This window comes from Glycine max, chromosome 19, assembly GCF_000004515.6.
Source record: "Glycine max cultivar Williams 82 chromosome 19, Glycine_max_v4.0, whole genome shotgun sequence".
Lineage (NCBI taxonomy): Eukaryota > Viridiplantae > Streptophyta > Magnoliopsida > Fabales > Fabaceae > Glycine > Glycine max.
The window spans coordinates 5661368-5685232 of record NC_038255.2 but is presented as its reverse complement, the minus strand read 5'-3'; the positions used below and the strand labels follow the sequence as shown (position 1 = coordinate 5685232).

At 33.3% G+C, this 23865-nt stretch overlaps 1 protein-coding gene across 1 annotated transcript; it reads left to right on the top strand.

Moving 5' to 3' along the window:
• The first annotated feature begins 1419 nt into the window (after positions 1–1419).
• Positions 1420–3326, top strand: LOC102667914 (protein MAIN-LIKE 1-like). The gene is made up of 5 exons (XM_041012864.1): positions 1420–1644; positions 1732–2199; positions 2281–2391; positions 2512–3063; positions 3147–3326. Exons 1-5 carry the CDS (start codon positions 1420–1422, stop codon positions 3324–3326), a joined length of 1536 nt encoding a protein of 511 aa, XP_040868798.1.
• Positions 3327–23865: the final 20539 nt, after the last annotated feature.

The following is a 23865-nucleotide window of genomic DNA, read 5'->3' as shown; positions in this document are numbered from 1 at the left end:
TCCGGAAGATCCTTTTAGGGTTCTTCCGGAAGAAGGTGTTCCGGAAGATTTCTGGAAGAACTGAAAGGACTTTCGGAAGAACACTTCTTTCGGAAAGCTTCCGGAAACTTTCCGGAAGAAGGGTTCTTCCGGATGACCTTTTAATGCTTCCGGAAGTTAGTTTTTTTTAAAATATTTTTTAAAAAATTAATGTATTTTATTTATAAATAGAGTTGGTTATTGGTATAAATTAAGTTGGTTATTTTTGTTAATTGGTTTTGTTTATTTTTTATATGATTTTAGTTGAGTATTTTACTAATTATTTAATTTTAAATTAGTTATGTGTTTTTTTTATAAATGAAGTAGTTTATTTTTATAAATAAAGTTGTGCGTGATTTGGAATTTTTTTTTAAATACTAATAATTTTTTATAAATGATATAAATTAAGTTGTGTATGTTTTGAAATTTTTTTTCCCATTTTTGTTTTATTTTTATATATAATTTTAGTTTTGTATGTTTACTAATTATATATTTTGAAATTAGTTGTGTTTTTTTTGTTTATAAATAAAGTTTTTTATTTTATCATAAATAAAGTTGTTTATTTTATTATAAATGAAGTATTTTTTTTATAAATTAATTTGTAGATGTTTACTAATTAATTATTTTTACATTAGTTGTGTTTTTTTTAATAAATGAAGTTGTTTATTTTTTTTAAATTATGTTGTGGATGTTTAATAATTAATTATTTTTACATTAGGTGTGGTTTTTGATAAATGAATTTTTTTTTAAATTAAGTTGTGGATGTTTAGTAATTAATTATTTTTATATTAGTTGTGTTTTTTTATAAATTAAGTTGTGGATGATCACTAATTAATTTAGTTGTGTTTTTTTTATAAATGAAGTTTTTTTAATTTTTTTTAATTAAGTTGTGGATGTTTACTAATGAATTTTTTTTTTACATTAGTTGTGTTTTTTTAATAAATGAAGTTTTTTATTTTTTTTAAATTAACTTGTGGATGTTTAATAATTAATTATTTTTACATTAGTTGTGGTTTTTTATAAATGAAGTTTTTATTTTTTTTTAAATTTAAGTTGTGGATGTTTACTAATTAATTTTTTTTTACATTAGTTGTGTTTTTTTATAAATGATGTTGTTTGTTTTTTTTAAATTATGTTGTGTATGTTTTCAAATAATTTGATTTAAATTAGTCTTATTTTTTTTATAAATAAACTTGTTTTATTTTATAAAAAAAGTTGTGTATGTTTTGACCGAAAAAAATACGTGTTCCACATGATTTGCAGATCATGGCTAGAACACGAGGTTTAGGTCGTGTCATAGGTAGACTTGTAGGCAGAGATAGACATGATGACCATGATGCAGCTGATGTTCTCGAGAGGTGTAGGCCTACTGCCTCAGCCCGTAGGCAACGGGTTCATCAGATGACTGCGGATGCACGTAATTTGGCTGAGGACGTTGCTGACATGACTGACGATGTCCCTAATCTGGCTGAGGAGGCACCTGAGATGCGTGCGGACGTAGAGGGTGCTGATGGTGCTGAGGGGTCAGATGCTGATGAAGCTGAGGGATTCCCTGGTGGGCCACGTGACCCGTCAGTGCTGACATCATTTGCGGATCATGTTGCACACGCTGTTTGGAGTGGACAGGTATTTTAATTTGTTAATTATTTATCATTGTTGATTTGTTTGTCATTAATTTTTTTTAATAATTGTATAATTTGTACCTCAAATCAGGAACGTCCTAATTTGAAGTTGGTGTCACATGGGAGGAATGTGACATTGATTGGGAGGCCAGTGCCTGAGATTGAAGGACTGGTTGCTGCCACAGGATTAAGTCCACTGATCGATTGTTTAGTTGTTACTGGCGATCTTGGACTGATATCCGCATTTGTGGAGAGGTGGCACGGCGAGACCAGCACCTTCCACCTTCCGGTAGGAGAGTTGACGATCACATTGGATGATGTGTCATCACTCCATCATTTGCCTATCACTGGCTCGCTGCACAGTTTTCATGCTCTTTCTACGGAGGAGGCGAGATTTTTGCTGACAGAGTTGCTTGAGGTGTCTGCCGAGGAGGCTAGAGCCGAGACAGCACTGACACGTGGGGCATATGTACGACTAGGATGGGTTCGAGACATTTATGAGATGAGATGTCAAGCCCGGCGGTGGATTGTAGCAGCTCGTGCTTATCTGCTGCACCTGGTCGGTTGCACTCTTTTTGCTAATAAGAGTGCAACATACGTGCATGTGGTTCACCTAGACGCTTTTTGTGACCTCGCTCAGAGTGGTAGTTATGCTTGGGGAGTTGTCGCGCTGGTTCATATGTATGACCAGTTAGATGAGGCTTCTAGGACCACCACACGACAGCTTGCGGGGTACCTGACTCTATTACAGGTAAATTTTGTGTTTTTTAATATGTTATGTTCGATTATGATTTAAACATGTTTTTATGTTACGTTAACCTCATTTTTTGTGTAATGCTGGATCTATGAGCATTTTCCTTGTGTGCACCAGTGCGTGACAGATGATACATACCAGGAGACGTCCCCACGTGCTTCCCGGTGGTTGACGTCGAAGGCGCACATGAAGGGAATCACAGGAGCACCTTACAGGGCACGTTGTGATGCTTTGACCGTCACAGATGTGTCCTGGTTGCCGTACACAGAGCATCGGGGGGTTAGGGCCTTTGAGCTGATTTCATCATTCCAGGGTCAGCTGAGATGGGGTCCTATGGTGGTCACAGCTCGACCGGAGAGGGTGGTACGGCAGTTTGGTTACATCCAAAGCATCCCTCCGCCATCTGTTAGTGCTCGATTGTCACACGATGATATAGATGACAGGTGGATGCATTTTGCGGAGCACGTACTACCTGCGAGTGAGCTTTGTCTAGTACCTGGGCAGGTATCTGCGGATTACATGGAGTGGTTTTTCTGCATATCTCACACATTCATGATACCGACCCAGGCAGGTGACCAACCGAGAGATGCACCAGCTGCAGACCCTGAGGAGTACATACAGCCGCCCAGCCCCCAGGTTCCAGTGGCATTTGACCCCCCTCCACATGTGGTAAGATTTTTTGCGCATTTAATGTTTGATGAGTTGTTATTTATTTTAAATTTTATAATAAATTTTTTTAATGACTGTCACAGGATGATTACGACGGATATGAGGCGATTGCACAGAGGTTGGAGCGTGTGCTCAACCTTAGGATGGTCACTGCAGCCACAAAGTTATATGAGATTATGCAGGACTGCCTGACGATCGCCAGAGGGGGAGCCAGTGCTGATGGAAGTGTCAGGGCTCGTCAAAGACGCCGCACGGAGCATTGATTATTGTATTTATTTTTTGTCTTGTAGTTGACATGAATTTTTGTAATTATTACATTTTTTTGTTTAATATAGTTGACTTGTTTTGCACAATTTATTATTTTATGATATTAACTAACGTATCGATTCTGATTCCGATCGTGGTCCTTAAGCGAAGTTTTGGAGTGTTTTAAATTTATTTTTAAAAAAAGTGAACCTAAAATTATGAGTTTTGTTCGTAAGAATTACATTAAAAATAAATATTTTTATAAAAGAGGCAGGAAATCCAAATGTAATTACTAATATTATTTTTTTTTACATGCCACCACCATACATAGATGCAGTCTATTTTTTTTTATAAAAAAAGCAATAAGTTTTGATAATAAAAAAAATCAATGGTCAATTCATTCATAATTCATAATTATGTGTTAGTAAGATTTTTAAAGTAATTATCATATATAATAAATTATGATTTGATCATAATTTACACTATTAATATATAATTTTTGCTTATATAAAAAATAATAAGCTCGTACCAAAAACAAAATATTAAAAAAAAAATACATGACAATGAAATCGCCATATAAGATACTACAAATATCACTTTAAAAAAAAATTCATGTTTAAGTACCCATTTTTTGGGTTTTTACCGTGGGTGTGCGAGTGCCGTAAGACAATGGAGGGCTGCTATTTCTCATGTTTGGGCATCAAAGAACCCAAAAAAATTATTCCCGTTTCCCGGATCCGTCAAATAGCACCTAAAAACAAAGACAAAAAATCCAAAAAAATAGGAAAGGGACCATTTTTCATGTTCAAGTACCCATGTTTGGGGTTTTTTTTCCGTGGGTGTGCGAGTGACGTAAGACAATGGAGGACCGCTATTTCTCAGGCTTGGACGTCAAAGAACCCAAAAAAATTATATCCATTCCCCGGTTCCGTCAAATAACACCTAAAAACAAAACCAGAAAATCCAAAAAAAATAGGAAAGGGACCCTTTTTCATGTTCAAGTACCCATGTTTGGGGTTTTTTTTCCGTGGGTGTGCGAGTGTCGTAAGACAATGGAGGGCCGCTATTTCTCATATTTGGACGTCAAAGAACCCAAAAAAATTATTCCCGTTCCCCGGTTTTGTCAAATAACACCTAAAAACAAAGCCAGAAAATCTAAAAAAATAGGAAAGGGACCCTTTTTCATGTTCAAGTACCCATGTTAGGGGTTTTTTTCCGTGGGTGTGCGAGTGCCTTAAGACAATGGAGGGTTGCTACTTCTCATGTTTGGGCGTCAAAGAACCCAAAAAAATTATTCTGGTTCCGTCAAATAAAACCTAAAAACAAAGCCAAAAAATCCAAAAAAATAGGAAAGGGACCCTTTTTCATGTTCAAGTACTCATGTTTGGGGTTTTTTTTCTGTGGGAGTGCGAGTGCCGTAAGACAATGGAGGGCCACTATTTCTCATATTTGGACGTCAAAAAACCTAAAAAAATTATTCCCGTTCCCCGGTTCCATCAAATGACACCTAAAAACAAAGCCAGAAAATCCAAAAAAATAGGAAAGGGACCCTTTTTCATGTTCAAGTACTCATGTTTGGGGTTTTTTTCCGTGGGAGTGCGAGTGCCGTAAGACAATGGAGGGCCACTATTTCTCATATTTGGACGTCAAAGAACGTAAAAAAATTATTCCCGTTCCCCGGTTCCATCAAATGACACCTAAAAACAAAGGCAGAAAATCCAAAAAAATAGGAAAGGGACCCTTTTTCATGTTCAAGTACCCATGTTTGGGGTTTTTTTCCGTGGGTGTGCGAGTGCTGTAAGACAATGGAGGGCCGTTATTTCTCATGCTTGGACGTCAAAGAACCCAAAAAAATTATTCGCGTTCCCCGGTTCCTTCAAATAACAACTAAAAACAATGCCAGAAAATCCAAAAAAATAGGAAAAGGACCCTTTTTCATGTTCAAGTACCCATGTTAGGGGTTTTTTTCTGTGGGTGTGCGAGTGCCGTAAGACAATGGAGGGCCTCTATTTCTCATGTTTGGACCTCAAAGAACCCAAAAAAATTATTCCGGTTCCCCGGTTCCATCAAATAACACCTAAAACAAATCCAAAAAATCCAAAAAAATAGGAAAGGGACCATTTTTCATGTTCAAGTACCCATGTTTGGGGTTTTTTTTCCGTGGGTGTGCGAGTGCCGTAAGACAATGGAGGGCCGCTATTTCTCATGTTTGGACTTCAAAGAACCTAAAAAAATTATTCCCGTTCCCCGGTTCCGTCAAATAACACCTACAAACAAAGCCAGAAAATCCAAAAAAATAGGAATCCGACCCTTCTAACAATTAAAATAAATTATCTTTGGACCATTGAAACAACACATTCAACTTTATTATGGGATTTAAACACACCGTAAACAGATAAAGGTTACATCAACGAAAAAACAAAAAAATAAACATTGCATTCAGTTGTTTAGCGATGTCGCAATGACCTCGTCTTCGATTTTCACAACATATTTAGTAAAGACAGCTAAAATTTCTATCGGTCCATATTTTTTCCAGTAGTTAGATTGTACTAACACCTTCAGCAGTTCTTTGTTGGTCCTCAACTCAAACTTTAATACGCATGCATGTCATTATGTGTTGTCAATTATGACAATGATGTATGCTACACGCGTAAATGATTTTTGTTGGACCAACAATTTTTTTGCTTAACCAAACGAGTACTTAATAATATTAATTGGTTAGTAATTGGTTACAACAAATTATATCGCATAATGAATACAATTACATAAAAAATGCATGTTTAGTCGTCATTTAGGTCGACATAGTGTCTTTTGAATGACATCAAGCTTGTGTATTGCTGCATTCTACTAATATATGGAGTTGTCCACTGCTTTGCCTGAGAATAACAATTGCTTGACCACAACAACGCTGGAGGCGGTAAGGGACAATGGTCTTTCAAATAAACCTGTTGTACATGAACAAAGATTATATCATGCGGTGACCGTGTCAAATGAACCAGCAAAGTCATTGCATAATTGTTATACTAACTATATTCAATGTACCTGAACAAAATGATTTCCAAACACGTGACCGACACATATCATGTGGTGCCCAGAAAAATCAGGTGGTGGTTGACTTCTAAGAGGAAAAAATGTCATGCTTTGTTGTCGGGACAACGATACAAGGATTACGTTATACCGTGATGCAATCACATATCCCATCTCCGTTATATCCATCCACTTGTCCACACTAACCTGAATCAACCAAATATACACATGTAAGTAATTTAAAGTTTGTTATTAAAAAAATTAACCTAAAAACATACCTTCGAAAACCCATCAACAAGTAGGGACAACTTTAATTGTTCAAATTTCTCTGTGCCACCGAAGAGGTTCATGTACTCATGTGACCACCTGCCAAGTTCTTTAATCAATTCATTACGCACTAACGGCCACGAATCTTCCCCCATACCTAATAAAGCGGCAATGGACCGATATCCACAGTTACCGTCCGCTTTCACATCCATAACGTCACGAATGAAACCTTGAATGAATGGCACAAATTGATCCAACATCGGGATGATCCTTGTTGGCTGAGGCGGTTCAGTACATGATGCACTACGTTTGACTGGAGAGTTGCTGCTTTGAACAGAATGAAAAGCATCAACATACTCCCAGTAAGATGGATCACGCTTTGTGGATCTTTGACTTCTTTTCATCGATTTTTTCAGTGCACCTTTAGTGTTGACCTTTGACGGAGGAGGGCACATAGAGTTATGATCAGGGTATGCAATTTCTCGAAGTTTACTCTTCAGAGTTACTTTGCCAGACACATCAAGTTCATCAAACCTTTTAGATATGGTCTCTATCTCTTCCTTGATGCGGACTTCTGTCTCACATAACCCTTGGTCTGAAAAGCAAAGTCTCCTCCAGAAAAGATTGACTAACTCCAATGGGATGCTGCCAGCAGTATACCTAGAAAGCTCACACGCACAAGGAAGACCGTGCGTGCTTCTCATCACACAACCACAAGAAGAGGGATTGCTGCCGAGATAACGTAGACGGTCAACTTCAGAAGCAATCTGATTTAAAGCGTCCCTTGAAACCATCCCAAGAAGCCTCTTGTATAAGGTTTTTTTATATACATGCCCAACCACATGCGTACTGGTTTCAAAGGATGCTTTAATTTTGACGTGTTGCAGTGTGATCATGTTGTTCATGGCATCCCAAACACTACATAGGTCTCCAACGCTATTTTGTAGTACTCTTTTGAGAGCCCAATGAACTAATTCAACCCTACATTTAAAATACACAACAAACATGAAAATATACAACAATTAAATACCATTTATTACTAATCCTTACTAACAAATAAAATAAGTTCTTAATACCTGTTTGTTGTTGTGTTGCCTAGGTGCATGACCTTATTCGTCCATGCTGTAATAAATTTTTCCTTGTGGGGGATAATCCATGTGTCGTTAACATAGTCAATGAACATCGGCCAAGGCGAACAAGCAACTTGAAACTTCTGAAGTGACTCATGGAACTGGTGTTCGGACGGACAATCAATCAAAGTACCTTAGTTATCCATTACATAGTCCCACGCATTTTTTTCACCGATTAAAGATTTGCACTTCGCCTTCACATTCTTATTGATATGAAACCTGCACAACAAATTTGTACACTCGAGGAACACAGTTTTCACTTCATTCATCAGTGCTACGTCTCTGTCAGTGACAATAACAACAGGGAGGCGATCGTTTCTTAAAAATAGGCCTCGAAATCGTTCCAAAGCCCATACAATATTATTAACACGCTCAGCCTCCAGATATGTAAACCCAGCAGAGAATGTCATTGTCGTTGGTGTCACTCCAACAAAGTCAAGTAGTGGGAGTCTGTACCTGTTTGTTTTGTAGGTACTGTCTATAAAAAACACCAGATGGCATGCATTGCATAACTTTACTGCATCTGGGTGACACCAAAACAGATCATGCACCACAACTTCAGCCTTCAATCTATGCCAATGAATGTATTGATCACGTTCGAGAAGCTTCATCAAATGTTGCATTTCGATATCAGCTCCTCTTATTGAAGAACGATATGCACTTCTTGCATTGTAAATTTTCTTTATCGTGGTGCAACTGTTGGCATTGTGTTCCTTCAACGTTAGCAAGATGTTTTTTGGTTTCACCATCGACTTTGTCATATCAGCAATAATTTTCTTTTCATCCTTAGTCAATCGCCCAGCATATGGATGTCCAACTAAGGACTTGGCCAATTCATGATTGTGAATCCCACAGATCAACTTCACCATCCAACCTTCCCCTCCATGCACTGGTTTCCCACGAAGCCTGAAGGGACAACCACATTTCCTACTCCCAGTGTCTTTTCTAACGAATTCTTTATTCCTACACTTGTACGTACCACTCCTTTCACACCCAATTAAGACAAATGAACTTCTTCCTCTGCTACCGGTATCTGTGTCAGACCTCATAATCACTGCAACAAATCCATTTTCATGGGCACCTGTTCGAGCCCATTGCAAAACATCATCTCGAGTACCGAATACCTACAACGCAACCCAAACATATTAATTTTTTTACAAAACATCAATTCAACCAAATGACTCAAATTATCTATGATTACCTGAGACGTATCCAAAGCATTTGAACAATCGACATGTGGTTCATTCACCCCCACATTCTTCTTCATTATCATAATCATAATCCATATGAACTTCTTGTGACATCGCATAGTCATACCTCCATTGATCTTCGTCCATCTTAAGGACATATGCATCATACACAAGTACATTCAAATTATCATATAACCACATCCAAAAATTTACTACATATTAACTAACAAACATATTAACAGGACATATGCATCATACACAAATATATTCAAATTATCATATAACCACATTCACAATTTCACTACATATTATCTAACAAACATATTAACAACTAATACAAATATATTCTAAATTTATAACTACATTATTTACTTAAACTAAACTTAACACTATATTAAACAACTAATAAAACATTTTTTTACTACAACAAAATACAATTATGTTACCTAAATCATTTAATATTATACCAAAATCATTATACCTAATTAAGCCAATTATATCCACAATACAGATATTATAAATGATAATATTCATATATATATATATATAATTTATAGCAGAATTAAAAAAAATTATTAATAAATTGAATTTCCGGAAGAAGTTGTTTCGGAAGCACTTCTTCCGAAATTGAGAATAGCAAGTTCCGGAATAACTTCTTCCGGAAATTCAACATTCTTACTCCGGAACTACTTCCTTCTGTAGTAAAAAGTAATTCCGAAAATAATTTTTTACTGTTCATCTTCTCTAAAGAACATCTAGAAAACACACAAAAAAAAAAACGATAAATGCGTACCTCCAACGAAATACGAACAACAACGACCAAAACAACTTCAAACACGGAACAGCTGCTTAACGGGACCACCAAATCGCTTGTTACGGAACTTCTACTTCACGGGACCACCAGAAAAGCTTTTTACGGAAAAGGATAACAATAGCAAGAAGACGGGGATGAAGGTGAAAGCGCAGTAAATTTAAAGAAAACAACCAGGGGCAAAATCGTCATTACATATACATTAAATATTATTTTATTTTTAGTTATTATTATAAAATGAAATTTATTTTACTTCACGTTGTTATAAAATTATAATTATTTTTTTATTACATATTAAGTTTTGTAATACAAATTATAATTATTTTTTTTATAAAATATACGAATTAATTAATTTTTATGATTTAAATTATATTAAATTGTCACACAAATTATTATTTACATTTATATGCGCGTAAAAAAGGAATTACAAATATTACTCATAATTATGTTCACTAATAATAATTTATGTAAAATAATATTATTTATTTTATAACTTAATTTATTTATTAAAATCAAATAATTAGGAAAATACAGCATTTTAAAAAAACCAAAAAAAATAACTTCCGTAACAACCTTCTTCCGGAAGACCTTTTTTCCGGAAAACTTCCCAAAAACACTTCTTCCAAAACGTTTTCTGGAGTTCTTCCGGAAGTCCACCTTCTTTCGGAAGAAGTGTCTTCCGAAAGTTTTTCGGAAAAGCAGTCTTCCGGAAGTAATCCGGAAGAAAGGTCTTCCGGAAATAGGCTTCTCAGAAGGGCATAATTGCCCATTCACTATTTGCTGGGTGCATGGACTGGCCAACTAGCTTCTATTTTTTTTTTTACAAAACAATCTAAATATTTGTTACCTAATCCATGCGTGAAATCTAAATCAATAGAAGTAAAGCAAAAATTTAACTTAGTATTGATAATGTATTATAGTTTGAGAAATAACCTTTAAAAAAATTAAAATGTTATATATATGAAATGTATGATTTATACCAGACGTCGTCGATGTTGGTGTCACAATGAATGCATAAACTAGTGGCGAAGAGGGAGCAATGGTGCAAGTCACAATCACAAGGATGAAGTGAAGGGTTCATCATCACCAAGAATAATCCCTTACTATATTTTTTTTCCTGTGACGGGAATGTTTTAGCACATTTGAGCATAAATTAATATGAATCATCATACTGTGATTATGGCTGACTTGACATGATAAATAATAAATATGAATTTTTCTACTAAATAAATTATTCTCATGAGTGAAAGATGTCTATTCACTTCATCTTAACCGCTTTTTTCATTGGTTCCAATTAAAAGCAATGTAAAGAATAATTTATTACATTGGTTAATCTATAACAAATGTAAATTACTTACTTTTAATTTCAAAATTGCTACTATGTTACTTTTGACATCGAGTGTAAAACAACTGATATAAAAAGGTGTTGTGGAATCCTATTTATACACTGCGACAAGGAAAAAAAAGAACAGTACCTGAATGCAAGGCAGAAGCACGAAAGTTCTACTGGTATATATATGATTGGTTCTTTTTAATCATATTTTTTAAGCACCTAATAAACAGTTTTTATTTTTCTCTCCATGTAATATCATATTACTTAAAAAACTTATGTTTTTCTTACTTTCATTTCTCTCACTAAGTGTCTATATTAACATATTAAGTGTTGATCTATATTTTTTCCAGGGTTAATTTTTATGCGTATCATTATAAATGCTTACTAACTCATTGGATTTTTATCTAAAAATACTCTTAAGTTATGGTTCTTGGGTACCTGTAGTACCCATATTAATGAATATACTCTATTTGATGATAAAAAAATTAAAGTAAATAAATCATTCCGTATTTAAATAATAAATCTATTAGTGATCATTACATGTTACAACATCGGGAACCGTCATTGCATGTTAGACCACCGTACGCATACAATACACAACATATTTGATAATGAAAAGACATTTAATATGCTATTTAACACGAGAGTAAATATATATATATATATATATATAATAAAATTTATAATGCAATAACAAATTTTAAAAAATGTTGATAAAATTATAAATAATTCATGTATAACTCATCATAGAGACTCATCATCATGATCACTCGCAGTGACATCTTATTTTTAAATGAAAACACATTTGATAATTGCTACACTGGTGCACGGCAAAGCAACATGCAAATCCATCTTTAACACACATGCATGGTATTTTAGTCAAACTTCCTCAATATTTCTGAGATATTCTCCCAAGATATATAGTACAAAATTTGCTCATATGAGCCCTTCCAAGTACTAGTCCAAACTTCCACTCCACCCTCCTGATCCCTACTATCAGAAAGCGAAATAGATCCTGAATTTTCTATGTGAAGTATTTCACTCTTCTTGGGCTTTCCCCACCCAAAATCAGTCTCATATGCACCTATCTTTGGTGACCCTGCAATTGTTACAACACTTTTCGTCCCTGGTTGGCTAAGTTCTTCAGAGTCAGATATAACACTTTCAAACCCTTTCATAGCATCTAACTGAAAATCTCTAACTTTCCTTCTAATAGCAATCACTGCCTCAATTATAGCATTTTCTCCTATTAGCATGCCCCTCTTGAGTGATACAATGCGAGGAGCAAGGCAATTTCCAGGTTTCATCATTATTAGGATTAGTGCTAGCATTATTGGTCTCTTCTGATTGGACCCTACAAACCCACATCAAAGAACATGTCGCTACAAAGGTTGATGTCTGCAATGATTGTAACTCTAACCCATAAATACTCTTGCACTTAAAAGACACCCATTTCTTTAGTTTCTCAACATGGTCACGGCTCAGCACAAAACCGTGACGAACTTTGCCATTGCTATCAACAACATTGGAGGGTTCTTTTATTATGCTTTCTATAGGAGTGTTCCATATATAACTACTCCTTCCACAAAATGAGCTTAAGCCCTTTGGGGTCTTCGATGATATCCCTATTGAGAAGTGGTAATAAAGCTTGAGATGATGATGCCACGTCGCATTTTGTTTTAGTAACATAGGACGTCCAAAACTTAATGAAACGATAGAAGGCTCTTCCATCAGCAATAAGAGGGAACAACCACGTGCCATCTTCTTTCTACTTGGGGTAGGTAATACAGGAGCAAAAGGGTGAGTGATAGGGACGCTATTCTACTATGACTATTAAGATAAGTATTAATGCATCTCTGCCTTTATTCCTTCATTTGCTCTATATTTATAGTTGAATACAAGATAATTTTGCGGGAAATTGGAGATAACAAACTTTGATAATTTGAATGGTAGGTTGTTACAACTAATTACTGGCAGAGTAGTGGAATCAGTAGTGGAATATCATAACGGCCTGCTAGTGCTCACACGTAATCTCTCAAGTGGACTGCTTTGCTGCTTATCCTCTTGGGCCTGTGATTCTTGGTAAGATTGCTATCAGTGAGAGTCTCTAACATCTGTTGCAGTGTTAGCTATGAGGAGTGGGAACTCTGCAGTGGATTCTGCAATGGTGAAGGAGATGGAGTTTTCATGAATGTAGTGAATATAAGGGAATTGAGGCTTAGGTGGGAACACTAAATTTCCAGTGAAGGGGAAGAAGTGTTGGAGAGTGAGGGAAAGAGAGTGTTTGAGATTTGGAAGCACTGTTTCCAAGAAGTGGTTACTTGAGTGAGGAAACTCATAGAAGTAGGATTCCTAGTACTGGGACACAGTAAAACCAAGGAATGTCAAGGAAAGATAGAGGAAGAGAGGTTGGTGGAGCAGACCCTGGTGGGGGAGAAAGTTGACATTGTTCTAGCACTTTTACTTTCTCACATTGTGAGCCATGGAAATAGAAACCTGATGATAGAGAAAGATTTTCAATGCAATGAATGAGAATATTGGGTTGATGTCCTATTGCTACAATACTCAAGAAACAATTGTATGAACAATAATATCATTCATACCCAAAAATACGATAGTAAAGTTGACGGTGCACTAATGAATGAATAAGAATGTTATATCACTGATACCCAAATTCTACAATATTTAAGAAACAATTTTTTATAAATAGGAATATACATGCAAGGTGGTGAAAACCAAGCTTGGGTTTCAACAAATAGAATAGAGATGCTAATAGGATAGTGATAGTCACCAACTTACACTCCATTCCATTTGGAAGCAATTAAAAGTGGATTGCCTAATTTAAATGAGGTTACAACCTCAAAACATAATTAGTGCAATTAATTATATATTTCAAAATGGTGGACACAATTTTGTTAATTGCATCAATCATCTTTTATAAGTTATTTAACACTAAGTTTATTTGAGTAAATTAGACAACTTCAGGCTTAAAAGGAAATATCATTGAACTAGTAGATGAAGTAAACTCTCGTTAACAAGAAGCCACCAATAAATCATGTGGCCAATTGATCAGTTAAATGAATTTTCAACGGATAAATCTCCACCAAACAACTCAGTAATTGTCAGCATCATAACCCTAAAAATCAAAGCTCGAAAACAGAGATTTCAATCTACAAAGATTCCAAAGCAAGCAAGAAAATGATGGACCCAATTAACAGTAAACATAGTAACAGAGGTAAAAGTAGAAAAATATACATATTATAAATGATAAGATTTTGTAAATCTCATGTGTAATTTAATTATTTATTTTCCTGGTTTTATAATTTTTAACAAATTTTAGCTAACTAAAAAGCATCTATTAAAAATAATATGTTAAATTAAGAATATATTAGTCTTTCCATTTGTCTTACTTAGATATCATTAATCATTATTAAAAGGTTTTAAATATTCTTTTGGTTTCTATGAAACAGGAAAATTTTCTATTTTAATTTTTCAAAGACTTTTTTTTGTTGTAGTTCATATATATTATTAAATAACAATGTTAACTAATCAAGTAAATGTGATGTTTACTCATTAATATGTTTACTCGTCAAGTAAAAGGAGATCAAAACTAATTAACTTTACGAGCTGTAATCTAAAGATACCCTTAGCCAATTAAGATTGAATATTAATTAGTTGATATATATATATATATATATATATATATATATATATATATATATATATATATATATATATATATATATATATATATATGACTCAAATTTAGTTACCAATGTAAAGATGTTTTATAGATAATTTATAAATACTTCTAAATTTTTTTTTTCAATCTTAATTGACATCTATTTTATTTGCAATGATTTGTTAATACTTAGTTTAATTTTATCTCTTTTTGTTACTATTTATATCATATTATTTATTATATTTTTACTTTTTTGTTCTGTTTAGATTATGAGAGATTTTAAAAAGAAAGAAATTTAATGAAAAATGTAGACAGAGTTGACCCAACAGTAAGTGAAATCTAAAATATTTTTTTAATATATATATATATATATATATATATATATATATATATATTATTTCAAATAAAAATTATACTTTATTTTATTTGTATATGTGGTTTTTTTGTCAACATATATATAATAATTTCTTACTTTATAAGAACTAAGAATACTTAAAAAAATTGTAGGCCTAAAATTTAAGCTATAATTTCTTTATCATTAGACCACCAACCTAATATAGAAGAGAAGAGAGAAAGAATAGAAAATAACAGTGACTTGAATTGCAAAACGCAGAAAAGAAATAAGAGAAAAATAAAAGTGAGTGTGTATTATAAGTACATACTATCTGTTTTTTCATTTCTCCCCTCAAATCCCTTCACTTTATGAGAGATTTTTTGTTGTCTGTGTTCCACCAACTTTTAGGGTCGTTCCAAATTTCTGCTATTCGCATCCCTATTAGTTTTTATTTTATTTTTTTCCTAGGCCCTTGGCTTCATTCTACTAGTTCCTCATATGTTCAAACAACTCCTATTGTGTGTTTGGAAGAATAAAAGGATTGTATGTTTGGAAGAATTAAAGGAGCGCAATTTGATTCAACATTAAACTGGAACTTGGAACTGTAATCTTATTCATGAAATTTTTTTTGATGCACAACAGATTTTGTCAATGTCCATTATTTCATGGAGAAGATACCTTGATTTGGAAGCATAGTATGGAGCAGATACCTTCATGGAGAAGATCCCTCAATGGTGATTTGGAAGATACCTTGATGGTAATTTCTCTGCCAATCAAATATGTCTATTATTATAGAATGGAGCATTTTATTGACATGGAATCTTTCAGTGAAGATGGTGACTGGATGGCTATTTGGTCCCTCAATGTTCCCTCGATGAATGAAGTTTTTATTTTTATTTTTATGGAAACGAGATTTTAAATAAGAACGATGCATGAATTCGATTAAATTATATAATTTTATATTTAGTATTAATATAAAAAATATATGTAAATTAATAAAATTAATTAACTTATTTAGTAATATATTATATATAATTATATTAAAATTGAGAAAAATAATTAGTTATATTTTAATTGAGAAAATGTTGTTATAAAAATATTAAATCTATTAAAAAAATTATATTTATTCTTGCTCCATGTAATAATAGTAATATTAATATGAAATGTATAATTTAATATATATATATATATATACACTTAATATTGTAAAAATTAAAATCATATTATCAATGAATGAGTTTTGTCATTATTATATTGTGTTTATATAAATAGTAATATAATATTTAATGTTATTATTATAATGTTTATATATATAATATTTAAGATTTTAATAAAATAAAAATAAATATATTTTCATTTGAAAACTAACTATTGAAAAGAGAAAAAATAATAGTATCTTATTATTAAAATAAATATATTATTATTATTATAAGTTTACAACATCTATATTTATGATTTGAATAAAATTAAATTAAAAAATAGGCATACTATAATATTGACTGTTACTGCTTAATATCAAAACTATAAAAATTAAAATTTAATTTTGAAAATTATATAATAAGTAGCTTGTTGTTATTTAATATTAAAATTAATTTTAATTATCAAAATTATATTAAATAGCATTAATGTAAACACAAGTTAAATAGTGAGAATAGAGAAGGAAGTCTCTCCTTTTATAACTTAAACAGCTGAGAAGACTCTCATCCGTTTGAGCCGTTAGATTGTTTTCATTCAACAGCTAGGGAGGCATGACATTTGATCATCCTAAGAGCATTTCAGAAACCAAAGGTCGCAATCATTGTGTATTTTATCAAAAAGGTGCGAAAATATTAAATGCGTCTGAAAAATTGAAAAGACCATTGCGAAGATGTCTTTTTGAGTGTCCACTAGGACTCGAACTAGAAAACCGGAGAAGTAGACTCGGCCATCCATGCATCACTCATAGGGATTCAATCAATCAACTTAACTTGATTCTAATAGTCAATTAACAATTTTAATTTCATGTTTTCTATTTATGTAGAGAGAAATGATTACATAAAGATGAATGAAACCTATTGTGTTCTCATACTCAAAATCATGATGAAAACTAAATGCAGAAGCGTACCTGGATTAGACATAATGGAATGGTAAAAGATTGATGAGGATCAAGATTGGTTTTATGATCTTCCAAATGTAAAGAATCTTTTTTCTTCTATGAATTTTCCCTTCTGATGGGATAAAGAGAACTGTACTTGGTGTTACTTCTCTCTACAAATGGATATCATAACCTCTTGTATTGAAAATAAACAACGTGCATCGGTTACCCCAAATTTGATAATTATAATTTGATCCCTCATTAAATTCTAATATCATTAATGATATCTATACAATTAGCCTTTCATAACATATATGTCCTTAGCCATAATTTTATATTGATTAGACCACTTTAATATTTTTGCTACATGGAACCAAAGTAGCTTTCATTGTATTAATCACAACTAAACCCATCAATGATCACTAATGTTGACAGAATCAAATGACATAGACTCATCATGAAATGTGTAGCATGAAAATTACGTGAAGATGACATGTACGTCTATTTTCAACTAGTCCTATTTTATCTCAATGAGATCATTTAATAACCTTAATGTACAAAGTGTAATAATTGAATAATAAAACATATATATATATATATATATATATATATATAACCAAATATATCCAAAAGTCAATGTATGCATACATAAAATCTAACAGAACACAAAATACATAAAGTGACTAACTCCTACTAAACCAAAGATTCCTCGAACTATAAAACACCTATGTGAGTAACATGCTCATGAAAGACCTTGGGTGGAAGTCCCTTAGTAAGAGGATCTGCTATCGTGGAGTTTGTCCCTAAGTGTTCTATGAAAAATTATCCATTTTGTACCATTTCCTTAACAACTAGGAACTTGATGTTAATATGCTTCGACTTGGTTGAACTCTTATTGTTGTTAGAATACAATACAGCTGATTTGTTGTCACAATATAACTTAAGTGGTCTTTCAATTCCTTCAACAATTTGCAGTCCTGTGACAAAATTTCTCAGCCGTATTCCATGATTTGATGCCTCATAGCATGCCACAAATTTTGTCACCATAGTGGATGAAGTAGTAAGGATTTTCTTGGCATTGCACCAAGAAACCGCACCACCAATTAACATGAAAATGTAACTTGAAGTGGATCTCAAACTATCTAGGCATCCTGCAAAATCCAAGTCAGAATACCCAATGATCTCCAACTGATCTGACCTCTTGTATGTGAGCATATAATACTTTGTTCTCTTCAAATACCTCATAACTCTTTTGGTTGTTTTCCAATGATTCATTCCTGAATTGCTTAAATATCTGCCTAATACCCCAACTATGTATGCTATATCTAGACGTGTACATACTTGGGCATACATCAAACTCCCTACAGTTGATGCATAGGGAATCTTCTGCATTTCCTAAATTTTCAAATTTCCTTTTAGGCACTGTTTTGGACTGAACTTGTCTCCCTTAGCAACTGGAGTATCCCCGAATTTACATTCCTGCATGCCAAACCTTTTAAGTACCTTTTTGATATAGTTCTATAGCTCCTTTGTGATAATCCTAGAATATCCCGAGATCGATCTTGGTGTATTTGAATTCCTAATACAAAGGAGGTGTCACCAAGATCTTTCATTTCGAAGTTTCTCGATAGAAATCTCTTGGTTTTGTGCAACATGCCTATATCATTAGTGGCAAGTAGTATGTCATCAACATATAAGACCAGAAAAATGTACTTGCTCCCACTGAATTTATGATACACATAATCATCAACAAGATTCATCTCGAAACCAAATGAGAGAATTACTTGATGAAATTTGTGGTACCATTGACGAGATGCCTGTTTTAGCCCGTAAATGGATTTTATCAATTTGCAAACCATATTTTTTGGGTCTCCTGACACAAAGTTTTCTGGTGGCACCATATAAATTGTCTTATCAATGTTGCCATTGAGAAATGTCATCTTGACATCCATTTGATGAAGCTCCAAATCATAATGTGCAACAAGAGCCATGATTGTCCTAAAAGAGTTTTTCGATGAAACTAGAGAGAAAGTCTCTTTAAAGTTAATCCCTTCCTTTTGGGTATAACCCTTCGCCACAAGACGAGCTTTATACCTTTCCACATTACCTTTGGAATCCCGCTTGGTCTTAAATATTCATTTGCAACCAATGGGTTTCACACCTTCTAGTAATGGGACAAGTTCTCAAACCTAGTTGTCTTGCATGGACTTATACTCCTCATTCATTGCTTTAGTCCACTTTTCTGAGTTGGAATCTTGCATGGCTTGATGGAAGTTAACTAGGTCATCTTCCATCATACCATTATTTTTCTCATGTTCCTGAAGAAAATATCACATAATCATCTAGAATAGCACTTCTCCTTTCTCTTGTAGATTTCCGCAAAAGTACTAACTCATGAAGCTTAAGTTCTTGAGGATCTTGAGTTTGTTCTTCATGAACGACCAAATTATCTTGAGTGGGAGATTCAATAACAATATCTTGTAGAGGTTCTGAATTTGTTTTATCAAAAGCAACTATATGAATCAACTATAGAATTGTTACTGATTCTTCCTCTAAGACAAAGTCTCTAACCTTATTCTTCCCCCCAAACTCAATATCCTCAAAGAATGTGACAGTTCCTATCTCAAAAATCGTGTTTAATTTGGGATCATAAAATTTATAGCCCCTGGATCTTTCATAATAACCAATAAAGTAGTTGTTCACTATTCGGAAGTCCAATTTCCTTTCATTTGGCTTATAAGGCCTTGCCTCAGCTGGACATCCCCATACATGAAAATGTTTCAGACTAGGCTTTTGCCCAACCCAAAGCTCATAAGGTGTTTTGGCAGCTGCCTTGGTTGACACTCTATTTAGAATATAAGATGTAGTCTTTAGTGCCTCTCCCCAGACTGACTCTGGTAAGTTAGAATGAAAAATCATGCTTCTTACCATATCCTTAAGAGTTATGTTTCATCTTTCAGCCATACCATTCATGCTAGGTGACCTCGGCATGGTGTACTATGGGACGATTCCACATTCCTCTAGGTACCTGACAAAAGGCCCCGGACGTTGTTCATCTAAATCGCCATATCTGTCATAGTATTCACCACCACAGTCAGATCTGACACTCTTGATTTTGTTTCTTTTGTGCTGGACCCTTAGCAGCTTCGTTCTTGGGCTCTTCAGTTCTTTTTTTCTTTTGCCCTTGTCTTTAGAGGTACTTACAACATGAGCACTTTCAGTCCTTTCTTGCTTCAGCCTTTCCTCTTCTTGCACACGGTATGAAATAAGCTCATTAAGAGATCATTTCTCCGTCTGAGAGTTATAAGAGATCTTAAATTAACTAAACTGTAAAGGTAGAGAAATTGGCACTAAATGAATAAACAAGTCTTCTGGTAGCTTAAGCTTTGGTGCCCTAGCAATATTTTCCATTCCCATAATGTATTCCCTGACATTTTCTTTGCCTTAATACTTCATGAAATTAAGTTATGAAGAAGAGTACTTTCCTCCTTATCGTTTTTTTTTTGCAAAGCGCTTTTCAATTTCAGCAAGGAAATCTTTGGCAATAGTTATGTCATCTGAAACAGTACCCCTAAAGACCTCAGGAATGGTATGCTTAATGATCATAAGACTCATGCGATTTGAGTGATCCCACTTCTCATGAAGCTTTCTTTGTTCAAAGGTACTGGAATCCGTAGGAGAAGGGGGTTTCTCAATTCTTAATGCAAGGTCTAGATCCATGCAGCCAAGAACAATTTGCATGTTCTCTTTCCCGTCCTTAAAATTTGTACTATTAACAATCGGAACCGAATTCAGATTAGCAGATATAGAAGCAAGTCTATCAATGCATTTAAATAATGGTATAACCCATCTCAAGAGATGGGTTTGATAACAAACCCATCTTTTGATGTGATTTATCATTCACATGCAAAACTTCATAATTATCATATGTTTAACATCATAGGTGTGTATGTAAATTAGTTAAATGGTAACTTTCCTTTGGGCCAATTAGCACTCATATAACTAATCACATACATTAATATGAACAATCTACACAAGAGAGGTTACTTTAGTGATATCTTGTTTCAATTAACTCATTTAAATACTAAACAATTAAAATGATATACCGTGGCTAAATTTTGAACATTGATGCACAAAATCCAAAAATAAAACATTTCTAGAATAAATTATTTTAACTTTATTTATTTATTTTTTAAATTTTAGAAGCTCACAACTAACAGTGCATTTAAATATTGTTGGAAGTTACGCTTTAGTAAAAGCATTGAGAACTTGAGGATAACTTGAGCCTTTTTTTTTCCCACTATGAATTTTCTATCTTGGGGATAACTAGGAGTTGGGGGGACATATATTTTAGTTGGACTCAATAATCATTTGGGAAGATTTATATCGATAAGTTATGAGTAATTATATAAGAGAACTTACACTATATTTTAATCTAATATTTTAAGACAGATCTATGAGTTTTTTCCTCACTTATGTAATGTTTAACTTTTTTACTTCTATTCAATATGGGATTTTATCTCATACTTATATTCTAAGATAACTTAGTCATATTCTCTCATATAACAGTATAAATAAATCTATCAAAGTCTCCCCCACTATCTAACTGTAAATACCTCACTAATTTAAGGTATCTCCACAAAAAAAAAAAATATATATATATATATATATATATATATATATATATATATATATATATATATATATATATATATATATATATATATATATATATATATATATATATATATATATATATATATATATATCAACATTGTCCTCCTAGGTAACTAGATTAGATTATGTCAATAGTAATGTACTCACTGTGAGCCCGCATGCATCATAAATTCCCGTGTTTGATACTTGTGTGATTTACATTGACGGGTAGTTTTGGTTCTCATACAACTTTGTATTGCAAGAATGATTCTCGTACCACTGAACTGATATAGAACTAAACTCAATTTTTTTCTCCGATAAATAATTCAGTTCAGTTATTAAGAACTGATTTTAAAGTTCAATTCAGTTTGGGAGTAAAACTGAACTGAAATATAACCACCCCTCGCCTTTATGCTCAGTTCTGTCCGAGGGAGAGTAGGTAAATGCTTTCTATTCTAGTTTCTAAGCCTATGAAAATGTGTATTGATCTATTCTCATTTCTTTTATTTTCTTTTTAAAAATTAAATTAAAATGTATATTGTTTCGATTCATTCTTCTTGTATTGATGTGGTTCTCCTAACGATTCAGTCTTCCTTTTTTTTTTATTCTGATTACGAATCATTCTTCTTGTTTCCTTTCCTATTTTGGTTCATTCTTTTGTATTGATATGGATCATTCTTCTATTTTGTTTATTTCTTGTTCTTCAAAATTATGAAGTATGGTTGGTGGTCATGACAATTCCTTATCTCGAAACACTGAACCACATTGCTCTGATAATCATTCTTCTATTTATGTTCGGATTCATCATGTATTTGTATTGTGGAAGCGGAGAGGTTGACCTAAGAGAAATAGACACTGCTACAAAAAACGCGTTCAACGTTGGTGCTTATCGGAGTTCAACGACGCTGCAAGACCGACTTTGAATGAGACGTCGTCGTAGGCCTCCGGCCAGTCTACGACGGTCTCCGTCCACCATTTTAGAAGCACACGATTCCTGCGACGGTGATGACTGGAGGCCCGTAGTTGTAGGTTCGCCTTCGAAGACGTTGCCGGCACGACGAACGACGTTGAAAGGTAAGCTTTTAAGGTCAGGTATGGCGGCACCGACGTTGTGTGTAAGGGCTACCACGTCGTTGCACCGGCAACCACCGGCGTTCAATGGTTGGCCAACTACGTCGTTGCTACCGAAAGCAACGACGTTGAAAGGAACCAAGTTACATCGGTGCTTGAAGAGGAACGTCGTTGAATCCATGGGCTTCACGTCGTGTCTGCGGGAGGAACGTCGTGGACTGCATGGGAAGCTACGTCATTGCTGTCGTAAGCAACGACGTAGATTATGTTTTTTTTCTATTTTAAATTTTTAAATTATAAACGTTATTTGTATAAACATAAATAATATGAACTCAAAATTTTTAAATTATTATTGTCAACTAATAATTATTATGATAAGTAAATATAATTTTTGTGCTAAAATTTTTGGTTTTAATTAATTTAATATTATATAAATAAGCAAGATAATGCATGATATTATATAAAGTAAAATATATATCAACCAGTATTTGAAATGTAATTAACCTAGATTTGTGTAGTATATATTAATAAACATAATAATTAAACATGATATAATATAATAATAAAAAAAGTAAAATGTACTAATAATTAAGCTGAAAGTATATAAATTTTTGTAGTATATATTATCATTTTACTTAATTTAAATTTATATTAATCTTAAGCAACAATAACATAAATAATGAATATGAATACAAATAGCCATTTAACAGTTGTTAAAATATTGTAACTTAATCATATTAACAATTAACAATACATATAATTAGATTTAACAGGTAATTGTTAAATTTATTAACAATAAACATAATATATTAGTTGCCAGGGGAAGACTGTGGTTCTTGAAATCAGTAACCTTCTCAATTTCTTGGTACTGGTTTGATCAAAATTGTTGGAGCTGTTGCTCAAGCTAGTGTTAGAACCATATGCTAATTGAGCTCCACTACCATAGATGGGTTCTGGCTATGCCCTTGATGATCCATTCTG